The sequence below is a fragment of the Rhamphochromis sp. 'chilingali' genome (assembly GCF_963969265.1).
Source record: "Rhamphochromis sp. 'chilingali' genome assembly, chromosome: 18".
NCBI classification, from domain to species: Eukaryota; Metazoa; Chordata; class Actinopteri; order Cichliformes; family Cichlidae; genus Rhamphochromis; species Rhamphochromis sp. 'chilingali'.
The window spans coordinates 33,432,557-33,446,045 of record NC_137945.1 but is presented as its reverse complement, the minus strand read 5'-3'; the positions used below and the strand labels follow the sequence as shown (position 1 = coordinate 33,446,045).

Below are 13,489 nucleotides of genomic sequence, written 5' to 3'. Positions count from 1 at the left end.
AGCCTGCTCTGCCCTTTCCTGTAGAGGGCGTCTGAGTTATGAGTCCAGTCCAGTCTGTTGTTCAGATGAACACCAAGGTACCTGTAGCTGTCCACAGCCTCAATGTCCATACCTTGGATGTTCAGTGGTTGCCGTGGAGAATGCTTGTGCCTGCGGAAGTCTACCACCATAAGGATATTCATCAAAATTATTTATTCATCAAATTTCAAAACCTTTTTAATCACACAAAAAATACATGTGCAAAGCACCACAACAGCAGCCCGATATCAGACAGAACTGTCACATGATATTAAACATAATGAAGCGGTTCATTATAATTTGTAGATTCAAGCTGCGCTTCATATTTTGACCAGCAGATGTCACCAAAGAGGACTGTGTTGAAAAGTAATGACAGTTTGTTCCACGACTGCATTTCACTGGGGGAGGGTTTTGATTATCGATTAAAATCGATTCTAGGTTGGATAACGTGATATTGATCCATTAAAATCCTGAAACGATTTTTAAATATGAATAAATTTTGCCTGAAACGCCAGAAACACCAAACAGCTAAAACAGTAAATGAGAGCAGTTACACGGATTCTGCACAAAGACGTAAACAAAGACGTCGGGGCTGAAAGCCGGCAGCTCACTGATTCTGATGTGTCGGCGGGTCCGCCTCTTATGTTTACATCTTTTTTGGCGCTAGATTCTGAAGGTGCAGGTTTTGTCACTCTCCAAACATACTTGACTGAACCAGCAGCAAAAGAAGACTGTTGTTTACAGCGCTGTTGGGCGCTGTTTCTTTTTTGATTTTGTTTCTTTGTTTCTTTTTTTTCCTTCCAGCAACAAAACCTCATTTCTGCTGTTCAATACAGAACAAATGTAAACTTTTTAAAATTATGCAAAACATTTAGCTGTGTCTCTAATAAACCCTCTGTAACTTTGCTCTGCTTCACTTCAGCAGCATCAGGTAATGTTCATATGTTGATTCATGGTTTTCTTTCGTGTTTGATCCACTGCAGAATATTTTTATACTCAGACCAGGAAAATCTCCTTCATTTTTTTTCTGTTTTATCCTCAGTTACTTTGACACAAAGGCATCTGCTGTGATGCTTACACCTCTGATGAAGTCTCACAAGTGTCAGCTTTCGTTTTAGAAATGTAAAATATGGATATGTACTGATAGGTAATGATCAGAATTCTAATATATCTGATTGTGTGACGCAAAATTTCCCCGAATCGAAATCAGTGACGATGCCCAGCCCTACATTTCACTCACTGCCTGTGTTTGTATATCTGTCACTGCAGGACCAATATGGAGCGAGAAGTCAGCGCCCTCAGGAGGCTGACAAACCTCACAGAACAAAGGGGAAGAAGAAATACACCTGTGACGAGTGTGGAAAATCTTTTCCCTGGGCGCGTTCCCTAAAAAGACACCAACTCATCCACAGTGGAGAGAGACCGTTCAGCTGTGACGACTGTGGAAAGTCTTTTACCCAGTCTGGAAGCTTAAAAACACACCAACTGATCCACACTGGAGAGAGACCGTTCAGCTGTGGAGACTGTGGAAAGTCTTTTACCCACTCTGGAAACTTAAAAGCACACCAACTGATCCACACTGGAGAGAGACCGTTCAGCTGTGGAGACTGTGGAAAGTCTTTTACCTACCCTGGAAACTTAAAAACACACCAACTGATCCACACTGGAGAGAGACCATTCAGCTGTGATGAGTGTGGAAAGTCTTTTACCCAGTCTGGAAGCTTAAAAACACACCAATTCCTCCACGGTGGAGTTAAAGCGTACAGCTGTGAAGAGTGTGGGAAGGATTTTCTTAAGAAGGATTCACTACAAATCCATCAGGTCATCCACACTGGAGAGAGACCGTTCAGCTGTGACTTGTGTGGAAAGTCTTTTTCCTGGAAGAAAGCCCTAAAAAGACACCATCTCATCCACAGTGGACTTAAAGCGTACAGCTGTGATCAGTGTGGCAGAGCTTTTACTCACAGTAGCAGCTTACGGAGTCATCTAGTTACCCACTCTGGAATTAAGGCATACAGCTGTGACATTTGTGGAAAAACTTTCAGCCATGTAGGGTACAGAAATATTCACCTACGCATTCACACCAGACATGATGTGTACAGCTGTGATCAGTGTGGTAAACTATGTTTAACAGGCACAGAGTTACAACACCACATGTTTACCCACACTGAGGAGAGACCTTATAAATGTGACCTGTGTGAGAAGACTTTTAAATCTCCACGTTACCTGAGACGACACCAACAGATCCACATAAGAAAGACTTTCCAAGTGCAGTTACTGTGAGGTATTTTTATTTTTATCTCGTGATTTTAGTCTGACTGTCTGAAACAACTGTTAGCAACATGTTAGCATTTCTGCTGCATGGAAAAGCAGCTCTGAGTGATTATTCAGATTTGAATTACAGTATTTTAGTGGTAGCAGTTGAGAATTACATTAGTGTTATTGCAGTATTGTTTCTATTATAGTTTTTGCAACACATTAAGCTGAGTATTATGAAGCAAACAGTAAATGGATGTTATTTTATGTCTTGTCTTTTCTTAGTCCTGGATGTTGACACAGATAATGTTTTGTTTTTTGTTTTTTTTTTTCAGGCGACGTTCGCGATAAAAAGTAACGTTGCGTAGAGACAAAAGTGGACGAAAGAGAGGCAAACTTGTGGCTCCACAACTATAATTATAACGTAACATAGACTATATGATATAAAGGATATTGTCACATCTTGAGACTCAGGTAGGCTGTGGTCTGTAAATGATGTCAGTTGGTACTAAGGGACCCACATTGTGCAAACCAAATATCTCCACGCTATTACACCAGCGGCAGGATGGATCCATGCTTTATGTTGTTTAAGACAAATTCTGCCCCTAAAATCTGAATGTTGCAGAGATTGAAAAATGTTGCCTGGTTTGATGGGTCTCAATCTTTTCTTGGCCACTTTTGTTGATCTTGAATGTAAAAGAACCCACCCATCACGTTAATCACACTCTAGAACTTGTTTTAACATATGGCATAGAAACTGAACATTTATAATAATAATAATGGATTGGATTTATATAGCGCTTTTCAAGGCACCCAAAGCGCTTTACAATGCCACTATTCATTCACTCTCACATTCATACACTGGTGGAGGCAAGCTACGGTTGTAGCCACAGCTGCCCTGGGGCAGACTGACAGAAGCGAGGCTGCCATATCGCGCCATCGGCCCCTCTGGCCATTTAACAGTGTTTCCTGTAAACCCACTCTTGTCTTTTGCTAATACAGTGTCTTGCAAACATATTCGGTCCCCTTGAACTTTTCTCACATTTTGTCACATTACAGCCACAAACATGAATCAGTTTTATTGGAATTCCAGGTGAAAGACCAACACAAAGTGGTGCACACGTGAGAAGTGGAACGAAAATCATACATGATTCCAAACATTTTTTACAAATAAATAACTGCAAAGTGGGGTGTGCGTAATTATTCAGCCCCTTTGGTCTGAGTGCAGTCAGTTGCCCATAGACGTTGCCTGATGAGTGCGAATGACTAAACGGAGTGCACCTGTGTGTAATCTAATGTCAGTACAAATACAGCTGCTCTGTGACGGCCTCAGAGGTTGTCTAAGAGAATATTGGGAGCAACAACACCATGAAGTCCAAAGAACACACCAGACAGGTCAGGGATAAAGTTATTGAGAAATTTAAAGCAGGCTTAGGCTACACAAAGATTTCCCAAGCCCCTCTGCTTTTTTAGGCCCCTCTGTCTTCCAGTTGGGATTCGTGAGGCAGACACTGTGTCTACTTTTAAGATTAGACTTAAAACTTTCCCTTTTACTAAAACATATAGTTATGACTAGACAGGTGACCCTGAATCTTCCCTTAGTTATGCTGCAATAGGTGTAGGCTGCTGGGTGGTTTCCCGTGATGCATTGAGTATTTCTTCCTTAGTCACCTTTCAGTCACCTGTTAAAAGGGAGATTTTCCTTCCCGTTGTCACCAAAGGGATTGTTGGATTTATTTGTATGTATTATAGTAGGGCAGGGGTCCCCAACTAAAGTAGCAGGAGGTCCACTACCTCCATGATCCAATAAATCTGGGGTCTGAACAGTTTAAATGAACCAACAGAAATATTTTCATTCATTTTTATATAACATTTATTTAGCAATATATATTTTTGTCTGGAAACTCCTGATCAATTATTCATTTACCCATTAAATCATCTGCTGAACAGACAATCCACTTCAAGTACTAACTATAAGCAGAATACAATTTAACAATAACATTACTTTTTACCACATCTGTTGCACATGCAACATTAAGGTGTCTTGATGCATGGTCAGTCATCCACGTAAGTAAATCCCAAAATGTTGATTCTATTCATCTGGAGGTAACATTTCGTCACTCATCCAAGTGACTTCTGAAGAAGTACATGAAAATAGAAGAACCATCTCTGAATCGAGGAGGGGACCTAAGGGTACATCATTCACCATCTTACAGTGCTGGGATTGCAGCCATTCCCCAACTCTCTGTGAATGGTACAGAATCAACTATTTTGGGAGAACATTTAGGTACAAGCAATTTACCACAAAAAGACTAAATATCCAGGAAAATTGAGAAGAATTTTGAGCTGTGCGGTAAACATGTTTGACAAACCTAACACATACATCTATCCATTCCATCCATTCGCTTCCGCTTATCCTTTTCAGGGTCGCGGGGGGTGCTGTCATAGGGCGAGAGGCGGGGTACACCCTGGACAGGTCACCAGTCTGTCGCAGGGCCAACACACAGGAACAGACAACCATTCGCACTCACATTCATTCGCACATTCACACCTAGTGACAATTTGGATTATCCAATTAACCTATCCCCACAAGCTGCATGTCTTTGGACGGTGGGAGGACGGTGCTTTATTAGCTGCTTCGGTGAAAAACAAATCAACAATGCAAAAAATAAATAAAAATAAAGTGTCGGCAGTATAAAAGAGTGTAGAGTAGTTTATGTTTATGGTGTGGGAAATGAGTTAAAAAGCAGAGTGGCTTTGGGGACGAAGGTGGCTCTCCTCCTCTCAGTCCTGCAGGAAATGCAGCGGAGGCGTCGCCCAGAGGGGAGCCACTGAAATGCTGGGTGAAGAATGTGAGACATCAACAATTATGTTATGATAAATTACGTAATAACTACAACAGAAGACTGACCTTTGTGGGGATGCTTGGAGCTTGGGTCCATTAGTATTTTCTTTTACATGCTTCCTTTAGCTGCATTATTCAGTCTTTTAGTGACCTGTCTTATCATTTCTATGCTGATGACATTCAGCTATATATGTCCTTTAAGCCTAATCAACTGGATACGCTGTCCATCCTAGTCCAGTGCTCAACCCAGGTTTCTGATTGGCTTTCTAACAATTACATTGTTTTAAACATGAACAAGACAGAGACCATGATCATAGCATCTCCTGATCTATATTCTAAAATCATTCAGGTTCTTGGCCCTTTCTCTTTTTCTGCTGAGCCAAATATTTGAAATCTTGGAGTAATATTTGACTCTTCTTTGGGCCTTGACTCACACGTAAAGTCTCTGTCTCGTTCCTGTTTCTTTCATTTAAGGAATATTTCTAAACTGCGACATATGGTCTCCTTAGCTGAACTGGAAAAAATTGGCCATGCATTTGTGTCATTGCGTTTAGACTATTGTAATTCCCTGTTTACCAGCTTGGATAAATCATCTCTGTACAAAATGCAGCAGCCAGACTACTAACTCGCTCTTGCAAGCGAGTTCACATCACTCGTATTTTATGTTCTTTACATTGGCTCCCAATAGATTTTAGAATTCCCTTTAAAATTATTGTTTTAATGTACAGAGCAGTACATGGCCAGACACCAGATTATTTATCCAAGCTTCTCACAAAATACACTGCTGCTCGTTGTCTCCGCTCACAGGCTCAGAGTTTGTTGGTTGCTCCCCGAACACGACTGAAGATGAAAGGGGGCGGAGCCTTTCAGTCTGTGGCACCAACGCTGTGGAACAGTCTACCTCCACAACTACGTTTGGTTGACTCTGTGGAATCCTTTGAAAAGCAGTTAAAAACTTTACTGTTTAAACAAGCTTTCTGTTGACCAATGCTTTTTACATTTTTAATTTACATTTAACCTGTCACGGTTTGCGGGGCAAGCCGTGTGGAGATGTAGAAAAGGACCCAAAAGGCGGCAGCTCTGGTGCAGGTGAGTGTTTATTGACAGGGGTGTAAGTACAAACAGCGGTGGCGACAAAACATGAAACCGGAAACCTAAACTGGGTAAACTAATAAGACAAACCAGAATGAGGATGCAGGGAGGTCCGGAGAAATACATACGGGGAGACGCAGGGAGACCGAGGGGAAACAACACAGACGAACCAGCAATTACCATGACAGAAGACACAACTTAAATACACTCAGAGAACACAGGGAGATTACACACAGGTGGGGAACACAGGTGACACTGATAAACATAACGAGACAGGGCAGGAGTGAACACAACATGACGCATACTGACGAGAGACTGTCAAAGTAAAACAGGAAGTACACAGAGGTTCAGACAGGAGGAGAGAGAGCACGGGGAGAACACAGACATAACAGGCTGGGGGAAACATGGAATAAACACAAAGAGAGACGAGAGCTCATAAATACACAGAGGGGCACAAAGGGGGTAAGAGTCACAAAGGGAAAACACTTAGGGAACACCACAACAGGACACCTCAGAAAACATGGCCTAAATAAGGAGCGAAAATACAAGGAAACAAGAATACTGGGCCAACATGGCCCAGGACCATGACAGTACCCCCCCCCTCAAAGGCTGGCTCCAGACAGCCCAACAAGAAAAACAGCCAGAAAAAACAGAAAACAACCCGACCAGGGCGGGCGGCGGGGGTCCAGGACGGAGGGCTCGAGGCAAAACAAAACAGGAGCACCAGAAGGCCAAAAGACAAAAAGGAAAAACAAAACACGAGACCCAACCCAAGAAAACCAATGAAACGAAACACACCACAGCCCAAGAAAAACGGAGTCCAAAACAGAAAGGTCCAGGGGGCCGGCAGCACAGGAGTCCAAAACAGAAGAGTTCAGGGGGCCAACCGTGCGGACGGCAACGGCGGCGACGTGGATACAGTTCGGGAGGCCGGCCGTGCGGACGGCAACGGCGGCCACTCAGGCGAAGGCGGTCCGGGGGCCGGCCGTGCGGAAGGCAACGGCGGCCACTCAGGCGATGGCGGTCCGGGGGCCGGCCGTGCGGAAGGCAGCGGCGGCGACGAAGGAGACCACGGAGCAGTTCAGGGGACCGACCCCGACGGCGGTGACGTCCAGCAGGTGGCCCGGAAAATGGCCGGCGATATCGAGGTGCAGAACGAGGCTTGGGCGGCGGCTTAACAGCCGCAGGACCAGGCGTAGCAGAAGCAGAGGCCGGACCAGGCGTAGCAGAAGCAGAGGCCGGACCAGGCGTAGCAGAAGCAGAGGCCGGACCAGACGTAGCAGAAGCAGAGGCCGGACCAGACGAGGATGAAGACTCTGATGAGGCCGGACCAGACGAGGATGAAGACTCTGATGAAGCTGGACCAGGCGACGACGAGGCGGCCGCAGGTGGCGGCTGGACAGGCTCCTCGGACCCTCCAGCGGAGACAGGCGGCTGAACGGGCCCCTCGGACCCTCCAGCGGAGACAGGAGGCTGAACGGGCCCCTCCAGCCGATGAGGCATGAGGCTGGTGTGGTTCTCCGGAACCACCAGCTGACGAGGAAGGCTGCTGGATGGGCTCCTCGGGCCCCCCAGCTGAAACAGGAGACAAAGGCCGGAGCGGTCCCTTGGACCCTCCAGCGGAAACAGGAAACAAAGACCGGAGCGGTCCGTCGGACCCTCCAGCGGAGACACGAGACGAAGGCTGGAGCGGTCCCTCGGATCCTCCAGCGGAGACACGAGACGAAGGCTGGACGGGCCCCTTGGACCCTCCAGCAGAAGCCATCACAAAGCCAGCAGGCATGGAGTCCACTGGCAGACATGAAGGAAATGGGTGCTGTGCTGAGCACTGGCCCTGCTCAGACAGCACTGACACGGGGCACTTCCCAGGTGGCTGCTTAAACTCCAGGGGTCCAGAATCAGCTGAGGACTGGGACCTAGCCTCTGGGGAAGCCCTGGAGCGGCAAACAGTGCCAATGGCGGCTGAACCAGGAAAAGCACCTTGAGTAGGACTTAGGCTTTCTCCCTGCATGGAGTGAACGAGTGGAACCGGTAATGCTGGAGCCAGAGCTACTGGGGCCTGCGCTACAGGCGGCACTGGAGCTACTGGGGCCTGCGCTACAGGCGGCACTGGAGCCTCTGGGGCCTGCGCTACAGGCGGCACTGGAGCCACTGGGGCCTGCGCTACAGGCGGCACTGGAGCCACTGGGGCCTGCGCTACAGGCGGCACTGGAGCTACTGGGGCCTGCGCTACAGGCGGCACTGGAGCTACTGGGGCCTGCGCTACAGGCGGCACTGGAGCTACTGGAGACTGAGCTGAGGGTGGCACTGGAGACTGAGCTGAGGGTGGCTGCGGGGGAGCTAACTGGGCTGAGAGTGGCTGCGGGGGAGCTAACTGGGCTGAGAGTGGCTGCGGGGGAGCTAACTGGGCTGAGAGTGGCTGCGGGGGAGGTGATATGCTGTTTACAAAGTCATCTGCCGCACAGAACACCGCCCCAGAATGAACAGTCATACAGTCCGCAAATGGAAAACAGTCCTCACTCACCACAGCCGGCGAATTAGAAGTCCGAACGTCCAGCTGTGGGGTGGCGCGCTTGCGGCGCGATCGGCGTTTCCTCCCCGCAGACGGCTCCGACGGGCCGGGCAAGATCGCATCCGGCGAGTCGGGCAGCGAGGCAGGAGTGGCTGAGAGAAGGTGGGGTGTGTGCCGGAGAAAAGCCTGCATGGTCGGAGGAAGTGAATTTAGTAGCCATGGCAGGCCGGAAAAGAGCCGTTGTAGCCGACCTTCCACGGCGCGGCGAAGCTCGTACGGAGGATTCTCCAGCCACAGCCCGAGGAGGATCTCCGCATTGTAGCCGATGTCATCCTGGAGCTCCTCGGACGGATTGACTGCCGCTGGGTCCATGGTGGCTGGTTCGTTCTGTCACGGTTTGCGGGGCAAGCCGTGTGGAGATGTAGAAAAGGACCCAAAAGGCGGCAGCTCTGGTGCAGGTGAGTGTTTATTGACAGGGGTGTAAGTACAAACAGCGGTGGCGACAAAACATGAAACCGGAAACCTAAACTGGGTAAACTAATAAGACAAACCAGAATGAGGATGCAGGGAGGTCCGGAGAAATACATACGGGGAGACGCAGGGAGACCGAGGGGAAACAACACAGACGAACCAGCAATTACCATGACAGAAGACACAACTTAAATACACTCAGAGAACACAGGGAGATTACACACAGGTGGGGAACACAGGTGACACTGATAAACATAACGAGACAGGGCAGGAGTGAACACAACATGACGCATACTGACGAGAGACTGTCAAAGTAAAACAGGAAGTACACAGAGGTTCAGACAGGAGGAGAGAGAGCACGGGGAGAACACAGACATAACAGGCTGGGGGAAACATGGAATAAACACAAAGAGAGACGAGAGCTCATAAATACACAGAGGGGCACAAAGGGGGTAAGAGTCACAAAGGGAAAACACTTAGGGAACACCACAACAGGACACCTCAGAAAACATGGCCTAAATAAGGAGCGAAAATACAAGGAAACAAGAATACTGGGCCAACATGGCCCAGGACCATGACATAACCTCTATATTGTGTATATAATTTGCTATTTATCGGACTGTTTAATTTAATCTTTGTGTACAGCGCTTTGTGACTACCTGTCTATGAAAAGCACTTAATAAATAAACTTTACTTCCTGTGAAAATGAGTCCCCTACCATAGTCATCCACTAATTGTCCTTTGCTCTTCTCCCTGTACTCCAGGGTGGGCAACTCCAGGCCTCGAGCACCGGTGTCCTGCAGGTTTTACATCTCACCCTGGGTCAACACACCTGAATCAAATGATTAGTTTATTACCAGGCCTCTGGAGAACTACAAAATACATTGAGGAAGTACTTTAGCCATTTGAATCAGCTGTGTTGGATCAAGGACAAATCTCCAATCTGCAGGACACCAGCCCTCGAGGCCTGGAGTTGCCCACCCCTGCTGTACACCAAATGCTGCACCTCCAACCACTAGTCTGTCAAGCTAGTGAAGTTTGCAGATGACACCACTGTTATCGACTCATCTCGGACAGGGATGAGTCTGCCTACAGGATGGAGGTTGAACGTCTGGTGTCCTGGTGCAGCCGCAACAACCTGGTGCTAAACAATGACAGTGGAAATTATTGTGGACTTCAGGAAGCACACAGCCCCCACATCATCCTGACTGACACCCTCATCACCACTGTGGACTCATTCCACTTCCTGGGTACCACCATCACCCAGGATCTGAAGTGGGAGCCCACCATCACCTCCGTCATTAAGAAAGCCCAGCAGAGGATGTACTTCCTGAGGCAGCTGAAGAAATTCAACCTGCCAACACGGACGATGATGCAATTCTACACTGCAATCATCGAGTCCATCCTCACCTCCTCCATCACCGTGTGGTACGCTGGAGTCGCCACCTCTTACAAACAGAGACTGCAGTGTTTTGTGCGCTCTGCTGAGAAGGTGATTGGCTGCAGACTCCCATCTCTGCAGGACCTGTACACCTCCAGGCACTGGGGCGTGCAGCTCGGATCACAACTGACCCTTCTCACCCTGGACACAGTCTGTTTGACCTGCTCCCCTCAGGCAGGAGGCTCCGGTCCATTCGGACCAGAACCTCTCGCCATAAGAACAGTTTCTTCCCCTCTGCTGTTGGACACATGAACAATAACCGTATGACTGTTCCCACCACTAACACATGACCCTACGCTGTGTTCACTGCATCTGTCCCATGCACTGATCATCACCTGCATTCATGTATATTTCAATCTGCTTATCACTTTTTTAAATGTTTATTTTTATTTATTTATTTTACAGGCTGCGTCACGCCTGTTCAAGAGTTGCCCACAGATGGCAGGAATAAAATCTCCGCAAAAATTTTCTGGGACAACTTCACCTGTTTCCAAGGTGCATGGAGAGGATGAAAGAATTCACAAAGCAGGAACTCCAGCAACACTTGAGGGAAGATGAACAACTTTAATAATTGACCAACGCGTTTCGGCTTGTGGCCTTCATCAGGGTCATAGTAAAACATTGTAAAAATTGCTTAAATAAAAGACAGGAAACAGAAAAAACTTCAAATTAACCAGTCAAAACTTCATAGATAGGTCAGCTGACATATAATAGGTAGGTATTGGTTAATTGGCTCACGCCCAAGTAAATACCAGACTAGATCATTACTGATGAGGAGGAGGGGGGTCACATAACCCCCATATGTCTGAAAATAACACATGCATGAAATGCATAAGGAGGATGCTATAAATATACACACGGGTTTTAAAAAAAAAAGGGGGGGGGGGGTCGTTAATGGTAAAAGCACGTTTGAATTAGAAAACAAGACTACAGGAAGGAATAAAATCTCCAACTACATACTAAACGAAAAAATGTTTGGCTGCCCAGACAAAACCCTCTTGGGGTCCAGATTTGGACCAGAGTCAGGGGATTGGGGATCCCTGTAGTAGGGTCTACCTTACCATGTAAAGTACTTGAAGGAGACTGTTGTTATGATTGAAATAAAACCCAACTGAAAAACTAAACACACTAACACTTTGTCACAAATTCAGCAGAGAGAAGTCCCTCGCTGTGCACACAGAGCCGAGAAAAGAGACGCTCATGTCTGTTCATTTCTGCTCTGTTTGATGAAAACTGTGTTACTGAGGAACAATGAGAGGACTCGCCTCTGAACACTCAGCGTGAGGAGTTGACACTGCAATAACAATCACACATCAACATACAGAAGATTGTTTCAGTGTTAGGTTTAGTGAAATTTGAGGTTAATGGTGTGCCTCAGACTTTGTAATTCCTGTGTGTATGACTTATTTAAACATTCTCCTAAATGCAAAACAACGTTTACCTTTTAAGACTAAATAAATCTGAAAGCTTTTCCATCCTAAAAGAGTACAACAATGTGTAGTTTATGATGTTCTAAAAGTTTCAGCAGCTTTTTGAATTTGTCACATGTGTGGAAAGGTATGAGTGAGTCTTTGTATCGTACTGTGAGTGATGCTCGTCAGCACACAAACCCAGAGTTTCTCTACAGGAACACAGAGAGAGTTATTCCCTGTACTGTAAGGACACATTCAGCATTGTGCAGTAAATCCAGATCACCGAGTTAAACGATTACATGGATGTGAGTGTGATCATCAGAGCAGCACTGATCAGTGTCAGGTTATAATGACCAAGATGTACACAAACACTAAGTTTGATATTAAAATGTGTGAAGTGTAAATTCAGCCAAAGCCTTTAACTGGGCTGTGAAAAAATACAAAATAACAGTATTTAATGCTGAGGTGGTGTCAGCTGTATAATATAATTCTGCATCCATCCTAGTAAGAAGGAAAGGAACCACTGTATGTGTTTGTTCTTCACATGCCGTTAACTGAGAATGAAGTCATTTGGATGAGTTTTTCTTGTATTTTGTTCATCTCACATCTCTTATTCGCTTCCATATGAGGGGTTAGTGATGCCCAAATTTGTCGATGGGGTGTTTGTCGATGGGGTGAAGCAGGGCAGGCAATGAGCGGCTGGCATCTGACAATGTTAGTACCACATGATGTGCATATAAAGTTATGATGGGTTTCACAGTTACTAATTGCAACGGCTAGTGGCTCCATAGCTAAAGCAAAGTGCAGGGGGGACCGCAGACCCAAATGTAAATGGAGTCGTTTTCCATATGAGTGTAGCAATAGCTCTGGCCTTGGATGTGAAAGGGGAAGTCTTGCAGACTTTATGAAAAATTCCACGACACCTTCATGATGGAAAATGGCTGAAAATAAAAATGGCTTTCATTTTAGCCAGCTTCTCATTTTACAAACAGTCTCCACTGAAATGCAGCCAGATGCTGCTCCTTTTCTCTCATTCTTCAATTGTTCTCGAAACTCTTTTTCTCTCTCTATTGATCTGTGTACCTGGTTTGTACCACTTCACTCGCTGTGTTTAGAGCATCTCCTCCCTTTCTCCTTTCAATTAATCATATGAAGCTAGGTTGTCTTAGTATGTGATTTGCTGCATGGTGAGCCGTCAAACTGAAGTCTAAAGTCTGCCTGCATGAATTTTCAGCAGAACTGAGAGAGATTATTTGGCTCCCCCCGACAGAAGCCTGTTCATCTCATTCGAACTCTGCTCATTACATTGTGTTAGTATGTTAGTAATTTTACTGGATGGAAAAGCAGCTCTGAGTGATTATTTAGATTTGAATCACAGTTTTTTTAGTGATAGTATTTGAGAATTATATTACTCTTGTCGTATCATTAATTTAGTATTATTA

General features: G+C 46.1%; 1 protein-coding gene across 2 annotated transcripts in view; it reads left to right on the top strand.

Annotated features, from left to right (window-relative positions):
- LOC308385722 (uncharacterized protein) overlaps positions 1-13,489 on the top strand; it is a 93,336-nt gene that overhangs the window by 1,892 nt on the left and 77,955 nt on the right. The window contains exon 3 of one of the 2 annotated variants that reach the window (XM_080864843.1): positions 1,288-2,600. The exons of the other annotated variant lie outside the window; for it this stretch is intronic. Coding sequence (XP_080720969.1) covers positions 1,288-2,301 — 1,014 coding nt within the window. The 3' untranslated portion in view covers positions 2,302-2,600. Of the gene's footprint in view, positions 1-1,287; positions 2,601-13,489 lie in introns of those variants that run through there. 2 annotated transcript variants of the gene reach the window in all.